General features: G+C 43.3%; 1 protein-coding gene across 1 annotated transcript in view; it reads left to right on the top strand.

Moving 5' to 3' along the window:
• The window catches only part of ATP6V1H (ATPase H+ transporting V1 subunit H), a 51,771-nt gene that overhangs the window by 21,114 nt on the left and 10,379 nt on the right, over positions 1-20,278 (top strand). Inside the window, 7 exon segments of the mRNA XM_032470240.1 lie at positions 1,243-1,340; positions 2,868-3,060; positions 6,897-7,075; positions 9,364-9,489; positions 14,716-14,764; positions 14,766-14,818; positions 19,801-19,914. Coding sequence (XP_032326131.1) covers positions 1,243-1,340; positions 2,868-3,060; positions 6,897-7,075; positions 9,364-9,489; positions 14,716-14,764; positions 14,766-14,818; positions 19,801-19,914 — 812 coding nt within the window.

Below are 20,278 nucleotides of genomic sequence, written 5' to 3' on the forward strand. Positions count from 1 at the left end.
GAATTGGAAAAATACCTGTGTATTTTTTCCCATTATGGAAGATTGTTTTAGAGCTGAAATTTCACCTTTTGTGCTCATTAATTTCTGCTAATGTTTTGAGTTTTCAGGCAAATTATATTACTGGCTACGTGGTATTTTGGGCAACTGTGTTCACTACTTTGTAGGTAAAACCTAAGACAGCCTGTTCATGAGAACTTTTGATTTTTTTCCACCAAATATACTTATATCATTGTGTTTTTGTGTTTGCGTGCTTGGAATTTCTTTGAAGTGTTAAGTTTTAACAAACTTAGTTTAAATTAAAACATGAGACTTAAGGAGCATCAGGTGTGTGAGGTTTTGTGCATTTATCTAACATCCACCATCCTCTCCTTTCTTTTTTCTTTTTGTTAGCATGTTCTTTAAGGCTAGCGTCCTCTTGTCCCCCCATTTCTTGTAGATGCAAGTACTTAGGGACAAGCCCGGGCCAGGTGTCTCTCCCAGCTTTGCTGACACTGAGGAGCCTGAAACTTCCTGGGGATGTTTATTCGTGTTTATTTTGAGCTTCGGATGTAACCTCAGTTTCTCTAAGACGGTGCTGTCGAACTGATAGTTTAAAAAATTCAGTCTTTATCAAGTGTTTAGTTAGACTTTTTATATGCTGTATGTTCTTTTTTAAGTTCTTACTGATTCAGTTTCTATGGAATGTCTCGGCTCTAAGCTGAATGAATTACTTGACTTAATCCTAAGCCACCCTTTCTGGGTGCCTGCGGGTGTCATCCTGCTTAAGGATGGAGAAACAGAGTATCGAAAAGGTTCAGAAACATGCTCAAGACGGTTCAAATAAGGGCCTGTCTCAAAGCATAAGCTTCTATCTTACTCATTTTGTTGTTATTCTTTGATATTTGTATAACGTTGAAGAGCCGTATCTCTGTAGAACGCCTCCTTCCAGGGGTAAGTGACACTTTGCAAGATAAGCTGCTTATCAAACCGCATCAAAGACCTAATGAGTTTGATCCTTGATTTCCCTAACACCATGTGTCCAATAGGCTTGAACCTCATAGGGTTAATTTGGCAGAAAATGTTTCATTTCTAAGTGGTGGCGGGAAGAACAAAAAGGAGGATTGACTTTTGAAAAAAATATTAGAGACGTTTGGGTGTTCTGATGATAAGAAACTCTCGGTGGGAAATTCCAGAGTTTGGCATCCGCGTGCCGCGTGCCTCTTGGTGCGCCCCGGTGTTAAGCCCCGTGCTTCTCCCGCGCAGAGCTCCCAGCACGTGCAGTGCGTGGCCGGCTGTCTGCAGCTGATGCTTCGGGTCAACGAGTACCGCTTTGCCTGGGTGGAAGCAGACGGGGTAAACTGGTGAGCGCCCTTTGACTTTTCATGTGGAAGAACATTTAAAAGTGTCTCTCCTTGACGTTTTCAAAGAAACTAATACATTTAATTATTAAAAAGGAGGGTTTTCTTCTTCTTGTTTTTTTAAACTGTCTTCCGTGAGGTTTCTGCCCAGAGACTTAGGACCCACGGTTTTCACTGGGGATGTGTGAGGTCGGCCCCCCGCCTCGCACACAGAACACTGCAGGAGGAGGGCAGGTACTCAGCATAAACACGAGCACATTGTTTGTGCAGACCGTCTAGGTGCAGCGAGCCACCGTGCCATTAAGGACAAGTTTCGTTTCCGTGTGGGGAACTGCTTACCAGTCGCGTTCCCAGCAGCCAGCCAAGGGCCAGCTTTGTAAGCAGGCCTCTCCAAGGAAAGCTGTCTCAGGACCATGATGTTAATAACTCTTTTCTGCACGGAAACCTGAAGGCAGACCACAAAGATGGTGTTTCCAGTCTTTACCTGCTTAAAAGTGATGCAGTATTTGGGGCAATGCGATAAGTATTGTAAATTCTTAATTAATAAATAATACTTACTTCACTATTATATCATCTTCCTAGATGAGTCCACCAGTCTCCCAATTTCCTCATCATTTTAGTCTTTAACGTTTTCTAGCAGAATTGAGAATAAGAATGAATAATGATAAATAGTATCTGGCATGATGAAACAGTGTAATTCTTCAAATTATAGTTAACAGAATCACCAAGATCTCATAATTTATCATGGTTTGTAAATGGGTCCAATAGACCTGTATTGTAATTGGAAGATAAATTGAATTTTATTGTATTTAACAAAAAGTAGCTTTTCTTTTTGTTCTTTGGAAGACCTGTAAGAGAGTGAAAGTCATGAAATGGCAGTTTCTACAAATAGTTACAATTACCCAAAATATAAACTCAGATGTAAGAATTTGGCCCAGTGGACCTGGATGGTAAACTGAGGGTACCAGCTGTTGCTGTTCTGATCACTGGCACTGGCAGCCTGGAAGACGGCGAGCAGTATTAACCGTTCAGTCCAGCAGGAGGAGCAGGCGGAAATGCGTCTGGAGTAGTCCCCGTTCAGCCTGCACGTCTCGATACGCTAGTAGCCCCTGCCGAGGTCGGCCGTGATCTAAGTAAGAGGCTTGTGGGTTGAGAACAGGCATCAAGAAAGGTGTAATGTGCTAACTTGCCGGTAGCTGAGCAGTTCGGGAAAGTCATTTAATTTTTTCGTTTTTAAAGAAATCAAACATACACTTTGCCATTTCTTTTGTTTAGGATTGAAAGTTCCCTTTTTTCCCTTCTGTTTTTGCCTTTTTGGTACTCCTCAGATCACAAAGCAGGGATCACGGGAGGAGGGAAAATAGTGAAAGGAGAGAACTGGTGGTTTAAGACCCCAGGACATCGGGGTCTTAAGAAAGAGAGCAAGGACGTAATTGAGACTGTGTCCTTAGTGCGGAAAGAAGAGTCGCTACGCGTCTTCCGCGCTGTGCCGCCATCCTAAATGTCTCCTCGGTGTGTGCTCCTTTTCAGCATCATGGGAGTTTTGAGCAACAAGTGTGGCTTTCAGCTGCAGTATCAGATGATCTTTTCAGTGTGGCTCCTGGCGTTCAGCCCTCAGATGTGCGAACACCTGCGGCGCTACAACGTCATCCCTGTGCTGTCCGACATCCTCCAGGAGTCCGTCAAAGAGAAGGTGACCAGAATCATCCTGGCCGCGTTCCGCGTAAGTGTCCCGTGCTGCTGCTTACGGTGTGTGTGCGCGTGTGAGGCGTTGCTGCTGTGGAGTGTTGGGGGCTTTCAGCAGGTGGGGCCCAGCTGCGTGTTCCCCGTGTGGTGGTGGAACTCTGCGTCCTGGTGGACGTGGGGTCGGGTGTCCCTGGTCTGTGCTGGTGCGTCGGGGAGGGGCGGGCCGGAGGAGGCCGCTCAGAGGGGAGCCTCGGAGGTGCCAGAGTGTCGCTGTGTTACCTCCGCACGGAGGGGAGCCCTTTCTGTTGCTTGTGTTCCAAGAGGCTGTTACTGAGTTTTTTCTCCTGTGGGACGCTTGTTTTAGCATGGAGTTGTAGTTCAGGTTCTGGGTCTGCTGACCAGCAGCATGTTTCTGAGGAAACTATAAGGATCTAGTGACGCTTTTGAGCAGTAAAGTGATCCTGTTAGGATATCAGAATTTTGGCAGTGACTTAAGTCAACGTCTTCACTTGAACAGACGAGAAAGTGGAGGATACTTTTACCTACGGGGATACTGGGGCAGAGGGGGCGCGTGGCTGGAAGATGGTGGACATACAAGTGCAAGCTACTGGCTTTGGAATTTGTGCTTTTAAACTGTTACTTGTTCTTTGCTTTCTTTAAATAAACAATGACAAGTCAAAAATAAAAACTAGTACAGAGGTATTGCAAATGTAAATAGCAGTCTTCACATTTGCGAAATATAGTCACTAACATCTTTTGGATTTCTCTAAGCACACAGAGATAAATATATAAGTAGGTGTATCATTTTGTTTTGTATTTAAAAATAAAAGGGGTATCATTATAAATACTGTTCTGTAGCTTTATTCTTAGAAGTATGTAAGGAATATATTTTCATTTTCTTGTGGTAGATCTTCAGTGCTCTTTTTAATGGCTGTATTCTGCTGTGTTCACGTAAAGTGGTTTCTTTAACCAGTATCTTGTTGATGAAAATGCGAGGTGTTTCCAGTTTCTCTTACACGTTTGCCCACTTGAGTGAGTATTTCTGTTGGATAAGTTCCAAAGGTGGAATTGCTAAGTTGAGGAATATAGTTTTTTTTTTATAGTTTTGACAATTAATATCACATCACCTTTCAAAACTGCAAATTTACATCGCTGTCCACTATATATCGAGAGTGCATATCTTTCCATTCTTTTGCATTAATGTTATCTTTTAATTGGGTTTAGGAAAAGCTTCAGGGAGGAGAGGGCTGGAAGAGGCTTGTGAAGGTTGCATAGGAGTCTCAGATCTGCAGAGGTGGAGGAAGCTTGATAAACATTACCAAGTGAAGAGAGAGGACCTTCTGGGGTTGTCAGGGGTTTGTTCCTGAGGAAGGACCCATCCCTGCCCCTCCGTCCACACTCCCCCCCGCCCCGCCCCTGAAGGGAGCCTTAGGGGAGTAGAGGGAGCACGTGGCTGGTGAAGATGCAGTCCTGGTGTTTGTGGCCGTTTGCTTTCTGAAGGAATAGACTTTGGCTCTGCTGACCTGTGCTGCCATTTGGGCATGGAACTGGTGGGGCCAGTCGTGATCCATTACTGACCACCCCTCTCGTGGGCCATCACCCACCAAGGCCTGGTGCCTTCGAGTAAGACTGTCAGACCTAGCTAGGTCTTTTTTTTTTTTTTTTTAAATCATTCTCAAATTCCTGTAACCTTTAATAAAGATTTCACTGATGAGGTTTTTTGAGGATTGTCTAGTTATGAATTTTTTCCCCCATCCTGAAACTCAGGAAGGAAATTTTTGTGCTGAAGACTGTAGGAAGCTTGCTGAGCTGCTGTGAGCTGAAGAAACCTAGCAGCTGTTTTTTTTTTTTTTTTTTTTTTCCCATTTGGCTGGGTGAGTTTTATTTTTGAAAATGTCAGTCTCACTTATTCATAGCCGGGGCTGACACTCCAGGTCTCCATAAATGTTATTCCATCGGTGAAACTGATGTGTCAGTTTTAGTTTCAAAAATAATTTGAAATGTTTTGAGGCTGTGACTGAGAAAGACTCTGAAGACCATGCTTGTTGTCTAGAGGTTTACATCTGTTGTGGGCTTTGCTTCTCTTTTTAACTCTGCTTATAGTCAAGAGCCTCTGTAATAGGTCAGGCGATAAAATTATATTTTACAACTGCATGGTTTTCAGCAGAAAGGCTTAGAAAGAAATATCACCAGATCGAATTTGGATTTTACATTCGCTGTATTAGCCATGATGTTTAATTCCCACCCCCCCCACCACACGCACACAGACACAGACGAGCACGTGCTCCTGTCTCCCTGTGCAGGTAGTTCATGGTCATAGCCTTTCATGAGGCTGCCTCTAATCTGGGCGTGTGGGACTGTACTGCCCACTGCTTTAACATGGAAGTATTGCTATCAACGAGTTTTATTCCTAGGTCTGTCCCTCATTCCCTGTTTTAGGAATTTATCTGTCTTGCTCATTAGATACCAGGTTTGGATGAGGTCTGGTAAGAATGAGACATTTTAAATCCTGGGGGGAGTGCTTTAACACAGCACTGCTTCAGGTGTGGTCTGCGTGTCTGTGCAGTGCTGTGAGCTGTTGGGCACAGCCTGCAGGAGGCAGATACAGCAGGCGAGCGTGCGTGTGGAGAAACTTTCAGTAATCTGACATGCCTGTCAAGCTTAATGACACAAAATCTGAGTTCGTATTTTGCATGTCTTTTTAAATTCATTTAAATTCATCTAGAAACTCTTTTTTTTTTAATTAAGAAAATTTGGGGGGGCAATTAGGTTTCTTTATTTTTTAAGTGGAGGTACTGGGGATCGAACCCAGGACCTCGTGCATGCTCAGCACATGCTCCACCACTGAGCTATACCCTCCCCCCTAGAAGTTCTTTTTTTATTGGAATTTCTTAAAAGTATTTTGTTTGTGACTGATTGGAAATCAAAAAACAAACACTAGTCTCCTCTGCAGCTGGTTTGAGAAGCGCTGCTTGCCACGTGTTTTACAAGGTTAGCAGCTGTGGTGGAGGAAGGATCTGAATTGTCACTTGGTTCCCCCTTGTCCTTGGTGAAGTCCAGACCACTTGGCACCATTGCCTGGACAAAGGCCAGGATGGTATTTATGCTTATGATTTTGTTGTGGTGAAGATGCACTGACTTTTAGTGTCTTTAAATAGTGCACCGCTGCTGGAAAAGCTAGCTTTGTTTCTGGCAAATTCATTTTCTTAGGTGTTTTTCATAACCTTTTTATTCTTCATAATGAGACAGAGAGATGAAATTCAAACATGTTTTAACGGAAAAACAGATGAGACTTACTGATTGATTTGACATAGGGTTGAAGGAAAGGGGAGAAGTTGAAGTGCAGTTGTCTTAGGGAGTGGAGGGGAGAGCTGGTTTCAGGAGAGCGCCCGCCTCCAGGCCACTCTTTACTAGTTCTGTTGACTGTGTTGAGTTCACAGTTAAAACCGTGAGTTATGATGTATCTTAAATATGGAGTGTAGCTCTCCAGTCTTCCTCGGGATCTGAAGTGCTCCCCGCGGCCAGTGAATGCAGCGTTGGTGGTGGTGTGCTCAGGAGCAGGGCTGTGAGGAAGCATTGTGATGGACTTAACTGTGTATGTGTCCAGTGTTTTGAGGCTTGCCTGGGTCAGTCATATAAATGTTCGTAAGCCAATAAGGAAGGAAAAAATCAGAGGTACGCTTCTGATATGGTTCAGGTGCTGGGGAAGGCAGTGCAGATTTGCAATACAGGCATCCACTTAAGAGTGATGGTTCACGTACGAACAGGAGGAGGAGCGAGCAGTGGTCTGCAAGAGCAGTGGTCTGAGAAGAGCGGTGGACTGAGGACATAACAGATTATAATCACTTCTCATCATGTCTTTGTCTAACCCAGAACTTCTTAGAAAAGTCAACTGAAAGAGAAACTCGCCAAGAGTACGCTCTGGCTATGATTCAGTGCAAAGTCCTGAAGCAGTTGGAGAACTTGGAACAGCAGAAGTACGATGATGAGGACATCAGTGAGGATATAAAATTCCTTTTGGAGAAACTTGGTGAGAGTGTCCAAGACCTTAGGTATGTCATTCTTCTTAATGCTCGCAGGCTGGATACCTCGGGCCTTGTTAAACTTGCCTCGTATTTTAAGGGAATCTCAATTTGCTACTATCAACTCAAAAGACTGCACTAAAACATGTCTCCTGTTAAAACTTGGGAGGTATGGAAAAACCAGCTCAGCAGCGTGGCAACAACTGGTCCTGGCCAGTGTTGCCTCCTCCCTCTCGGGGAGATCGCGCTGTTCTGTGTGTCTGGAATCCGCAGGTTGTTGGTGCCGCCCTCTGAGAACCTTTCTGGGCAGCAGGCGCTGTTAATTCATGGAGGAGGTTTGCTCATATATGGGAAGAGTTTTGTTTCCCCCGGCTTTTTTGAAGTTCCTGTTGGTTTTATTTATTTTTTATATTAAAAATTATGCAAATAATGTATATGCAGTAAAGAAAAAAAAAATCCCTTCTACACTAACAGAAGAGACACCAGCCTTGTCCCCCACCTTCTCTACCTCTTTCCCCCCGCACCTCTGGCTTCTGGTGTTTACTTCCCAAAAATCCTTCTAGCCCCCACCCTGGCGCCCACACGTGCACACACGCACAAATGGGGTTCTGCATACTCTTCTTGACCTTGTTCTTTTTTGTTCAGTGGTATCTTGATGATTTTTCCCATTAACCCATGTATTCTGTGTTTTTAAACTATTGATACATTTTTTGTTGTTGTTTAATGGCATTTAATCTGTTCAATCTGAGTTAATCAAACATTAATCAAAGAAAAAGAGAAGTTGAATATTCTTTTTTTAACCATTTTAAGAAGTTTATTTGTTTTAAACAAGTTTTTAATTGAGTTATAGTCATTTTACAATGTTGTGTCAAATTCCAATGTAGAGCACAGTTTTTCAGTTGTACACGATCATACATACATTCATTGTCACATCCTCTTTCACAAGAGAGTTACTTGCTAGAAATAGATCTTTCTCACGAGTGGATTGGGTTTGGGAGCCAGGCTGACTCTCGTTTGAATTGTTTGGCTACTTTCTCCATGTGTGGCCTTGAACAAGCTTCTTGCCATTTTAGTCTCAGTTTTCCTTTTGGTAAAATAGTGATAAAATTCCAACCGTGTAGTATTTGCCGTGAGTTGTCCAGCAAATGCCTTCAGTATAGTGTGTGTTCCAGAAGTGTATTTACCGGACAGTTCAGTGCAGCCCATGATCCCAAGGATCGAGAGCTTTTGTAGAGATGGGAGTTATTACCCATGTCAGTGGTTTGGATGAGTTTTGTGGAGGAAAGCAAATGATTTTTGTCTTCCTATAATTTCAGATATGAATAAGTTGACTGTAATATTTTAGGGCACCAATAAGCTTGCAGTTTATACAGATTCTGTTCTGTTTATTTAAAAGATTTATTATTCTTTTGTAATAATGATTTGAGCTCGTTTAAAAAAATGAATAAGATTACTTCTTACACTAACTAGCCTTACATTAAATTACTACTTAACAGGATACTCTGGTCAGCTTAACCAGTGAATCCTTGCTATATTGAATTACCAATCAGTATTAAATGGCTAGTTCTTTTTGAAATTTTTCCTTGAAAAAAAGTACTAGCATGTCCTGTCATTACGTTTGTTCACTGGCTAACCACGTTAAAACATTTTCATGTTATGAAGCTTTGAATGATTGTTACTCAGTACAGGTGAATAACTTTTGAATCAAACTGCACTGCAGTTTGTAATGTGCATGGAGGTTTTTGTTTTTAATAATCTTTAATGGGCTAATTCAGTGAATGAATTCCCGCTACATTGTTGGTAGTCACATTCGAAAATATTTTACTGATACGTGTTTTTATTTTTATAGTGCAGTATCATAGTTCACAACATTTATGGTATAATAGAATTAGAATGTACTATTGTATTTTGTGTTAAAGTAATATAGTTTTACATCAGTTCCCATTAATGTATCTAGTGGTCTGGCAAATAGTATTTTAGGCGGCATGGTGGAAGTGATGCTAGATTACTAGGCATTTTAGTGATACACATTTATGTGAATATTAGGGCAAGGATTCTGAAAGCAAGTGCTCTTGCTACTATCTGATGATGAGCTTTCAAATTCGACAGGAGTATTGCCCCTTAGTACCCTGAATACATTTCACATGATTTATAGAGGATTATTTAAGCTGTCTAAATTTTGTTTAGTGGGAGTTTGTGAATGTGCAAAGGATGTCAGTCTTTGTTGTTAAATCATCAGTGAAGACATTTTACATTTTTAAATTTTGGTGTATCTCTCAGATTCTTATAAATTTTGAATTCTTCAAAAATTTTTATAGCTCATTTGATGAATATAGTTCAGAACTTAAGTCTGGAAGATTGGAATGGAGTCCTGTGCACAAATCTGAGAAATTTTGGAGAGAAAATGCTGTGAGATTAAATGAGAAGAATTATGAGCTCTTGAAGTAAGTTTTAAATTCCAGTTTATGCTCTAAAACCCCTTGTTCCACATACGAGCATGTTTTTGTCATTCTTAAGAAATTTTAGATATTCCATGATTTCAGTTTCTATTTTCTTGCTTACTAATGTGTTTGAATACCTTTTCATATGCTTATTAGTCACTTGGATATCTTTTGAAGCTGTAAATCAATTTGCGGAGTTCTGCCATCTTAACAATATTTAGTGTTCAGACTCATGAACGTGGGATGCTTTCCCATTTATTTAGATTATATTTAATTTCAAAAGTGCTTTAAAGTTTTCAGAGTAAAAGTTTTGAGGGTTTTTTTTTTTTTGGTTAAATTTATTTATAATTTTTTCTTTTTCTTTTCATGCTGTTGTGAATGGAAATGTTTTCTGAACTTCATTTTCAATTTTTTGTTGCAAGTTTATAGAAATACAATTGACTTTTGTATATTGCTCTTTTATTCTGCAGTTTTTCTGAGCTCTTTTTATTGGTTTGCATAGTTTTTTTAAGTGACTTTTTTTTCTCCCATTTGCTATGTACAAGATCAGGGTATCTGTGAACAGAGAGAGTTTTATTCCTCATTTTCCAGTCTGGATGCCTTTCTTTCCCCCTAATTACAGCCTAACCATGTTTAGAATCTCTGTTACGCAAATGCCTTAATGAATTCTTTATTTTGTTCTATCATTTATTTGCCTTTTCTTGCTGCAGAACTGCATATGTTCATTGTACTTTGTAGTAAATAAGTCTTGGTATCTGACAGCATGAGCACTTCCAATGTGTTGTTCTTCCAAGGTGTCGTGGTGCTTTTGGCTCTGTGAATTTCTGTATGCATCTTATTTTATTTTATTATTATTTTTTCTTTATGCATTTTAGAATAAACTTGTCAACTAAACAGTTCTAGTAGAGTTTTGGTTGAGTTTGAATCCATAGTTCAGTCTAGGGGGAATTGATACTTTAAAAATGTAGTTGTTTCCAATCCATAAACATGGTGTATATACCCTTTCGTTTGTATAGGATTTCCTTCAGATAATGTTAGGGTCTTGTCCTTCTTTCATTAGATTTATTCCTATGTATTTGATTTCTTGGCATTCCTGTATATTGTACCATTTAAATTTTTTTGTTTTCTCCTTCAGCTTCAATAGAATATTTTGTGATGGTAAAACTAGTTTATGTTTGTGCCGTTCAGTGTAGTTGTCAGTGACTGAAATATTGCTGATGTGACCAAGAAACTGAATTTTAATTTAATTTAATTTCTGTCAATTTAACTTTAACAGTGTGGCTCGTAGATGTCGTATTGGATAGCACAGCTTGAGTCTGATTTGGAGAAATACTGTTCAAGACGGTCTGTGTTACAGATCAGGTTGCCACTCAGCTTCCCTCACTATCAGCTTGGTATTTGGTTTTCTCAAGTTATTTAGTGTTTGTTCCTCTGATTTTCCACTTCAGGATTTTGTTACTGTTGTTTAGTTTTCCACATTGTCTTTTCTTACGGGTTTATGTTTTAAAAGGAGAAAAATCCTTTTGCTGTCATTTTAATGAGATCTCTAGAAGGAGCAGAGAACGTATGTGCATGTGTCCAATAAACATTTTCAGGCAGATTTGTTTCTGTTGCTTAGACGTTATCTTCTAAAAATTTATTGGCAGGACTGATGGAGAATAGGCTGAAGGGAGAGAATGAATTACCTTTCCAGCATTGTTTTGCCACTTTGAGTTTTTAGCAACAATAACAAAATGAGATAATTTTTTTTTCAATCTACTCTTTGGAAAACTTGAATATAATGGAAGGAGCTTTTACTTTATAAAGCATTACACATATTTTATTAAGATGCACTTAAAGGACTTTTGAAGTGCATGTTCTGTCTTCTGCTGTGAGGTTTTAATTTTCATGGCTCCTTCAGGTTACTCCCTTTGAGTTTTGTGACTTTTCTGAATAACAAGAAACAATGATGTGTGGTCCATTAGTTTCGTTTTATGCTAATGTGTTGAGATATTTGAAGTCATTGTCTTTAGTTTTTATTCCTGTTAATTATCTGCATGGGGATGATTGAAAGGGCCACACCAGTGTTGTCCCTTTAAACTAGCTGATAAAGCAGACACGGATGAAATCTGTTTGGTTTTGTTTTTATTCTGCTGTTAGAAAAGCACAGTGCACGCGGGCCTTTTTGTCTGTGGAGAGCCGTGCGTGCGTCAGGCTCTGACCTGTTTTCCACAGGATGCCAAACTTAGCAGTTACGTGATGTTAGTTGGTTCGCCCTTTACCACTTTTGAGTATAATAGTATATGGAAAATGCATTTTAATCTGGCATGTTATAATTTTGAAATAGTATGTATTTTTTAAATTCTTACTTTTTATTTAAGTGTTGATTTACAGTGTTAGTTTCAGGTATACAGCAAGGCAATTCAGTTTATATATATGTATACATATATATATACACACACATATATATATTTTAAAATTCTTTTCTGTTACAGCTCATTACAAGAAATTGAATATCGTTCCCTGTGCTCTACAGTAGGTCCTTGTTGTTTACCTATGAAATAGTATGTATTTTGAATAGGGAATATTCTGAAATACAGGAAACCATGTAGATTATAATTAAAGAAAAGCAAAAGCAAGTTTATAAAACCGAGGGAAAACACTGTGAAAGAGAAGAAACGCAAATTTGTGGAGTGATCAGTTAGAATAATAATGTGAATTCTGTTTTGGATTTGAATCCTTGCTTTCTAAGATTACATTGCTAGCACATGTGAGAGTGAGAATTCACGTTTGGTCCAAGTCCAGAGCTGTGATGTGTTGCTGTCTCCATCCTATTTGTGTACCTGACAGTCTTGGCTTGTGGTTACCGTGGTGATAGAGACTTGGATGATGATCGTCGGGTCGGCTGTGGACTTAACATCTACATTCAGAGATGACTTGGAGGGAGCTCTCTTTACTCACCCTGAGAATCTAGTTTTGAACCTATACTTTTGGACATTTTTATTGATGATTTGAATATAGAAATAGAAAGTATGCCTAGTGGATTTACAGGTAATAATATAAAGATATTGCTGAAGATATTCAGTGGAATGGCTCTGAAGGATAACCATTAAAATCATTTCTGTGTTTATCAGGAAATCTGTCCATAGGATTCTGGGATTCCTCCTAATTCTGACTTCTCTGATTCTAAGACTGCTCTTCAGATGTTCCCAGAGGTCTGGTTAAAGGGCAGGTTCTGTCTTGGCAGGTCTAGGGTTGGGTCTGTGATTCAGCTTTTCTTGTTAAGTGTCCAGTGATGCTGACGGTGCTGATTCGCAGACCTGATTGTGAAAATCAAGGTCTCAGCCGTGTGGAGAATGTCTCAGGCCACTGAATGTGGTTTAAAGCAGGCATTGGCAGACTTCTGTAAAGGCCCAGGAGGTAAACTCTGCCTTGTAGTGCGAGAGCAGCCATGGGCAGTGAGTAAACTGAGTAGTGTGACTGTGTGCCAATAAAACTTTATTTGCAAAAATGAGACTCACAGACATAGAAAACAAACTGTGGTTACCAAAGAGGAAAGAGGTGGGGGGAAGGGATAAATTAGGAATTTGAGATTAATATATGTACATACTACTACATGTAAAATAGGTAAACAACAGCGACCTGTTGTGCAGCACAGGGGACGATGTGCAATATACATAATAACCTATAATGGAAAAGAATCTGATGAAAAATTATATATATATATATATACACACACGTATAATTTTTATATATATATGTAAACACTTTGCTGTACACCTGAAACTAACACAACATTGTAAATCACCTATACTTAAATTAAAAAAATAAAACTATTTATAAAAGCGGTGGTTGCTGGGTTTAGATTTCAGCTGAGATTGCTAACTTCTGGTTTGGGGTATTCAGAACAGATACTCTGTTACACTTTAAAAGACATGTTAATATCAGTTTCTTATTTTATAAAATAATTTTAAAATAACATTTCAAAGTAATTTTAAATGCAAAGTAATTTAATCCTTTGAAATTATTAAAATGTTTCAGTTGAATTAAACTAAATTTTAGAATAATTTGCCTGTTGGCCTTATAAAAAGAACCTTTTTTGAAATTTAAAAAATACAAATGTATGGGAGATTGTAAGTCTTGTTTTTTCTTACTGGGTCTTCCGTGCTTGAGCTGAGTAACGGCCATCAGGGTGTGGTTGTGCTTTGTGAGGGCTGCAGTCAGCAGATGATGATGCAAATCTCGGTTTCCACATCTGCTGTGTCCTGAGGCATGTTACCTAGCTTCTCTGAGTCTCGTTTCCTCGTTTATGTGTTGTCACGAGGAGCAGATTTACACAGACTTGGGAACAGGCGTGTGTGCAGTGAACGTGCATTCCTTTCTCCTCTGTTGTTTGGAAGTGTGGGTTCCCACTTAGTCTGAAAGAGAGAAGGTGTGTGATTACTTCCTGATGAAACGGTTCCGTGGTTGGCAGCGGTGCTTACTGTGGAGTTAGCTTGTCGCCAGGCTGAGGTGCTGGCAGGAAAGGGCGGGGAAGGCTTGAGCCAGTCTCCGGGACCTTACCTGGTAAACGCGCTCCAGGAACTGGAGTCAGCGAGCCTCACGGACGCGTGCAGACGGCGAACAAAGCGCACTTTTATTCTCGTAAGGATTTGCCTGAACGCAGATGACGAGGGATGTGGGGGCTTGCTGGGCGGCGGCGTGTGGTGAGGGCCGTTCCCGGCGCTGCAGATGCAGTGGCAGATACAGCCCCGTTCTCGTTCTCATTAAGCTGCGTTGTATTCGGGAGAGAAGGACTCAGTCATTGGTCGCGCAAACACCTGGTTTCCTCGGTCCCGTCTTGATCGGTCGCGGGAAGGTGCTTGGTTACTGGCGCTTGGCAGGAGGATGACAGAGTATGATGAGCAGGGACCCACGGGTAGTTGTATATTAAGGCAGCATCTACGCAGAATTCTCGTCGTCCTTCTCGAAAGAGTAGGAGAGGGAGTCTCGGATATTTGGGGAATTGTGCGTGGTGTTATGTTTTGACTCTGAAAGTAACCTGTCATGTGCGTAGAAAGATTTGAAAACTGCTAACGTACGTGTAATAAAATACGTGTGATGTATTGCGCGTAATAGTGAAAGCTGTAGAAAATACGGTCATGTTTGTAAACGGCTATTTTCAGGAAGATACTGGCATTCAGCCTGTGCTCTGTTGCACTCTGTAGACGGATCAGAAATCAATCTCTCTTTGGATTAAATTTATTTCAGGATTTTGACGAAACTTCTGGAAGTGTCTGACGACCCGCAAGTCTTGGCAGGTTGCCGCTCACGATGTGGGGGAGTACGTGCGGCATTACCCCCGCGGCAAGCGGTAAGCGCGGGGCCTCGTTCCTCGGGGTTTCCCGAGATGCTCAGCAGGCCCTCCCCTGCGCGCTTCTCTCGGACGGAGCAGCCGGCAAGCGGAGTCAAATTCCCGTGATGCTGGGAGTTCCGGTAGATGGTAAACCTGATTAAAAATGGATAGTGTGAGTATGTGAGCACCCTGCGGTGTGGGAGCCGACGGAGACCACACCAGACGTTGCACGTTCAGGGTTTTCTCTGGTTTGTACGATTAAACTCAAAAGCCGTTTTGTTAGCGCGCGTGATTTCCCCACTATTCTTTGTGGTTTCACTTTTACTGAACCGAGTCAGTTCATAGTATAAAAGGAAATGTAACTCGTGTGAAGAAAAGTTACAGCCGATGTACAGTAATGGAATCACGTATTTCAAAGCATTGAAGAGTGAGGAATTTTCTGTGGGAGGAGACAGGTAAGGCTTTCAGAGGAGGTGATGCTGGCCATGTAATGTAAAATCACTTAAATATATTGACAGTGAAATGGCAGACAGCCTTTTTTTTTTAAACCAGGAAGTCAAGAGGCCAATATTATATTGAGGGAGAAAGCACTAGAGGAGACCGAGGGCTGTTGCATGCTGCCTGTAGAAGCAGGGATGCCTCGGGTTGGATGGCTGCCATTCCACTTGGGGATTGGTTCCCTGACCTCTACAGTTGGGGTGATAATCACATTCCTCTCTCGTGAGGCTGATGGGAGGAGCGAATGAGTTCATCCAAGCACAGTGATTAGTATTAGCTACTTTTATTGTAATTACTGTTACTGTTTTATAAGAGGCATACGACGACATTTATCCTACTCCTCAGTAAAATGGTGTCGTGGAAACCCAGAACTTCTTAGAACGTGGGGAAAAATTGGCAGAGCCACTGCTGGAGGTGCTGACTGTAACATTCTGCAGCTACTTCATGACTTCTCTGTCCTTACTGTGTACAAGTATCTAAACATCATGGAACATCATGTCAGTGACAAGTGAAGTCGTATCCTGTCAAGCAGAGACATCACCTTTTACCCCAACTGTCTGTGGAATATTTTACTTTTGATCTTTATCTTGTTATTTATATCTGATTTGTAGTAGGTCAGGCTGCTTTGTATGGTAGATTTTGGTAACCCTGACTGCAAAAGTACGACTGTTTCGTCTGGAGCAGAATCTGCCAGTGCTGAGTATCACGTGGGTCACACACTGACACCGTTATATGGAAAACTAGGCTTGGAGTAGGTAGGATGCAACCCGCTTTGGGTTCAGATAGAAGGAGGAGAGGCGGTAGTTTAGGTCCCTTTGGCGCGAAGGGGAACGTTTCTCTGGGTTGGAATAATGACCACGAGCATGTCTGAACTCCACGTGGTGGGTCAATGTACAGAAGGCAGGTGGCACAGATGCAAATACAGAAGCCTGTGTGTAAAAGAGCTTAGTAAGCATCAAAAATAGAAAATGAATGTTGTGGAAAAGATTTTTTTGGGGAAAAATAATAACAAAAATAACGAAATACTAGACTCATGCCTCACTCAGATAAAAGAAAGCACTACAATTTAAGTATTAAAGCCGTGCTTCTTGCAGCGTCATTTAAAATAGCAAATGATTCTGAAAGTAGCCCGAGCACGCGGCGTTAGTGACACAGGTAAACGCTGTGGCGCACTCCGTGTGATGGGACGAGGGCCGGTGCTCGCTCCACGGCCGTGAGCCGGGCGTCGTGCAGCCTCTGGCGTCAGACGCGCGCGCACGTGGCTGCGTGAAACAAGTCAGTCCCGGCGCTGGCGGCGCTGGCTCGCGTCTGTAGGAGTGCGGGTGGTGTCTGGTTTTCCCTTTGTAGATCCCGTGCTTCCTAGTTGCCGGTGGGGCGGGGAAACGAATGTGGGCGGGTCCTTCGGGCCAATTCGGTGACTTGTTGCTTCTGCGTCTGAGCGCCTGTGCAGACTTACTGTGCGCGCCTGCACATCCCTGTACCGTGAGGGGGAGGACGTTCTAGGGCGCGGTGGAGGGATGGCAGCAGCTTCAGCGCTGCGGAGAGAGTCCCCTCAGGCCCCGGGACCGGGGGCAGAGCTCCACGGGAACTTCCCCCAGCTGCAGATTGAACCATTATCCCCCATCACTGCAGACGACGTGAAAATAAACCGCCAAGGGAACTTACTGAGCCGCAGCCGTCCCGGCCAGTTCAGTCCTCGTAAAGGACCCATAACCTTTACGATTGTAATTCGATTTCCAGGCGAGAAGCACAACTTACCATTAATCTTACTTTTCAGACGTGCGTGGTGTTTGTGAACAGAACTGTTCCTCAGAAAGCACAAGTCCACCCGTGACCCTGGCAGACGCCCAGAAGTCACACGTGGACGACTTGGGGGACTGTGTGTCCTTTGCGGGTGTGACTCACAGCACAGATGCTGACGTGAACGTTGTCGCAACCATCAGCATGTCAGACAGCAACATCCCAGCCACAGCAGAGCCTCGTGGGGCGTGAGCAAGGGCGAGCCCCTCTCTGCCTGGGACGCCATAGGGCATTTCCTTTTTTATTTTTAAGGAGTGCATCATCTAACCTGCCTTCCTCTGTTCGAGGAACGCCCCCCCACCTTATAAGGCACATGCTCCCTCCCAGCGGAGAAGATAAAAATGCCAGCAGCCCCCATTCCTGACCTGCTTTCCATCTGACGTGTGCTCCTGGCCTAAGCTTAGCTGGGCAGCTGTCTCTGCCCCAGATTTGCAGGAGGAATGAAGAACAGGGAAGTGGGCATAGCGGGCCTTCCCTCCCCGCACTAGTGCCTGGTGTCTGGGTGTCACTTGATGGCTTTGCTGTGACCACGGGTCAGCCGGGCAGCCTCCGGAGACGGGTCCCCAGCCTTCCAAGCTGTGGTTGCCTTTCTGCGAAGCCTTGCTGCTCAGATCAGGCAGTCAAGTTTCTGTTTCTGCAGCTGAAAGTGCTGACTGATACAAAAGCTTCTCTTCTTAACCCGGCAAACCAGTATCTTGCCGTTAAACCAGGACACGTTTGTCCAATTTTCTGCGCTTCTGCGGTGTTCTGCTTGGGTCTCCATGAAACAGCACTTTGCAGTCAGCACAGTGATAACTGTGGACGCTCAGAAAGGGAAGCTGTGTCTGACCAGACAGAGGGTTTGGCACCCAGTAGGCGTCCTGAGCGCTGGAAAGAAGGGCTGCCAAAGAGCTCAAGCTTGTTATCTTAGGTACAGACTTTCATGCGAGGTGAAGGTCTATTTTCCTTTGTACAAAGCCTAACATAGCACATGCAAATGAAAGTAGTAAATTGCTTTGATGGTGGCACAAACCTTTTATCAACCGAACTCAAATACTCCTTTGTAAACGATCATTATCATGGAAAAGTAACAAATACTCATTACAGACACCTTGAAAAACACAGGAAAGAGTAGTGACTCACTGTTGGTACAACTCTCTAGAACGTGCCTGCAGTGAAAGGCGGTCACCAACTGTATTTCCGTGTTGGGAGGTACCCCGAAGGGTCCCCATAAATAGTGCCCCTCCTGTCTGCCTGAATTCTGAATTACTTGAGAAACACAACAAAGGATGTAACAGGTGGAGAGCCCTCACTGCTGAGGCCAAAAGTGGAGAGCGTGGTGTGTGTGCGGCAGGCAGGCGGCCGTCCGGAGACCGGGCCCCAGAGCCGGCCTGCCCCGCCGTCCCGGGGGCACTGGACCGTGTGGACGGCAAGGAGGGCGGATTCCCGCCTCCCACCTCGCCAGGCACAGAGGTCCCCAGGTTGGGGAGGAGACGGGTGCTACCAGGGGTCGAACCAGCCCCGCCAGGCTCTGAGAGCGGCGTTTACCCACGGACACCAGGCTGGTCGGCTGAGTAAGCAGTTTGTGGTGACATAAGAATGACTTTATGTTTGGTCTCGAAATCCCTTTACATTTTATTCAGTGATCATCTTCTCATCCTCCCGATGGAGACCTAGGTGGGCCTCGTTACCTATCCCCTCACCCTTGGTAACGGATGGCCCTCTGGTCATCGTAAACCACAGAAGGCGTTTAGTCCAGGACACGTAGAGCCGCCCCCCCCCCCCCCCCGCTCATTCAGGGAGGACTTCTCTCTGTGATGCCCTCGGCAGGTGAGGGCCTGCTTCCCTGAGCGTCCCGACTGTGGCCTTCGTCACCAAAAGCCCTGCCGCATTAAGATGTCACATGTCACTGACCATGTAGTGGAGATTTGCCACCAGACAGTGCAGACCAGAGAATCCACACTGTTGAGCTGGACTTAAGAGACTCGACACCCTTGCCGAGGAACAGAGAGCCTCTCTTCATTCATGAAGCACGTGACTGTTTCAGTTTTGCATCTGCAGTGACTGGAGGTTTCAGGGTGTTAGGGGTGTGGTGGCAGAGCCAGTGCCAGTTGTCAGTCCTCATGGTGCTCTTGACAGTGGGGATTTCCCATCTGTCTCACTGCCCAGGAGGTCGTGTGGCATAGTCCGTCATCACAGGAAAGGGCCGATGTCTTAAAAAATCAAGCTTTTGTCAGGAAATTAACAGGACTCCTACTGGGTGCTTTTTAACCCCGTGTTCCCTGCTGTCTGCATCTGAGCCCACATCTATCTCACGGCGTGGCAGCTGCCAGGCTTAATATCGGTGATCTGGTATTATTTCAGATGTTATGTGATGTTCAGTATATGGACTTTTAAGCAAGCAAGAAATACTGGTAATAAAGATATTAATACTCAGCTGCCTAGGACACTGTATTCTAGAACACCACCACAGTGCAGGTCACTGATATTTGCCTGGACTAGGATTGGGAATAACAGTTGGCTTTATCATTAGGAATTCAAGAGAAAATACATGAATACTTTAAATCTGTGATTTGGGGAAAATTATATTTAAAAAAAGACGCGTGTCGGTTTACTTACCTGTATTGCAACTTTTTAAAACCCCTTGGTGCTTTGGAATTTGGGCTTTCTGCCGACTCTGAAAGTAACTGCGGTGTCTTCCCCATGTGGCTTCTGTTCTGCAGGGTCATCGAGCTGCTGGGCGGGAAGCAGCTGGTGATGAACCACATGCACCACGAGGACCAGCAGGTCCGCTACAACGCGCTCCTGGCCGTGCAGAAGCTCATGGTGCACAACTGGTAGGTGCCCGCGATGCCCCGCTGCCTGGAGGTTTTCATGGAAATAAATGCTCGGATGGGTGGTGGTTTTCAAAGCAGTGATTTTGATGACTATCTAGAAATATATTGTAGCCATTCAGAACATGGCATGATCACTCAGAAGAAACAGCTGCACTCCTGTTCTGGAGAAATGTGCATTCAAAGCGCTGCTATGGAAAGCGGCTCCAAAAGTAACTAAGAGGACCTGGTGACGTGAGCGGCTCCGTTGTTTGGGGCTGGATGGGAGTCAGCTGGACTGTGGATCAGAGACTCCGCAGTTTTGCACGGTTTAACGATTCAGCTTATGCGTTACCCTGAGTGGATTTTTACCAGCTCACATGAAGAT

This window comes from Camelus ferus, chromosome 29, assembly GCF_009834535.1.
Source record: "Camelus ferus isolate YT-003-E chromosome 29, BCGSAC_Cfer_1.0, whole genome shotgun sequence".
In the NCBI taxonomy this organism is placed as follows: Eukaryota; Metazoa; Chordata; class Mammalia; order Artiodactyla; family Camelidae; genus Camelus; species Camelus ferus.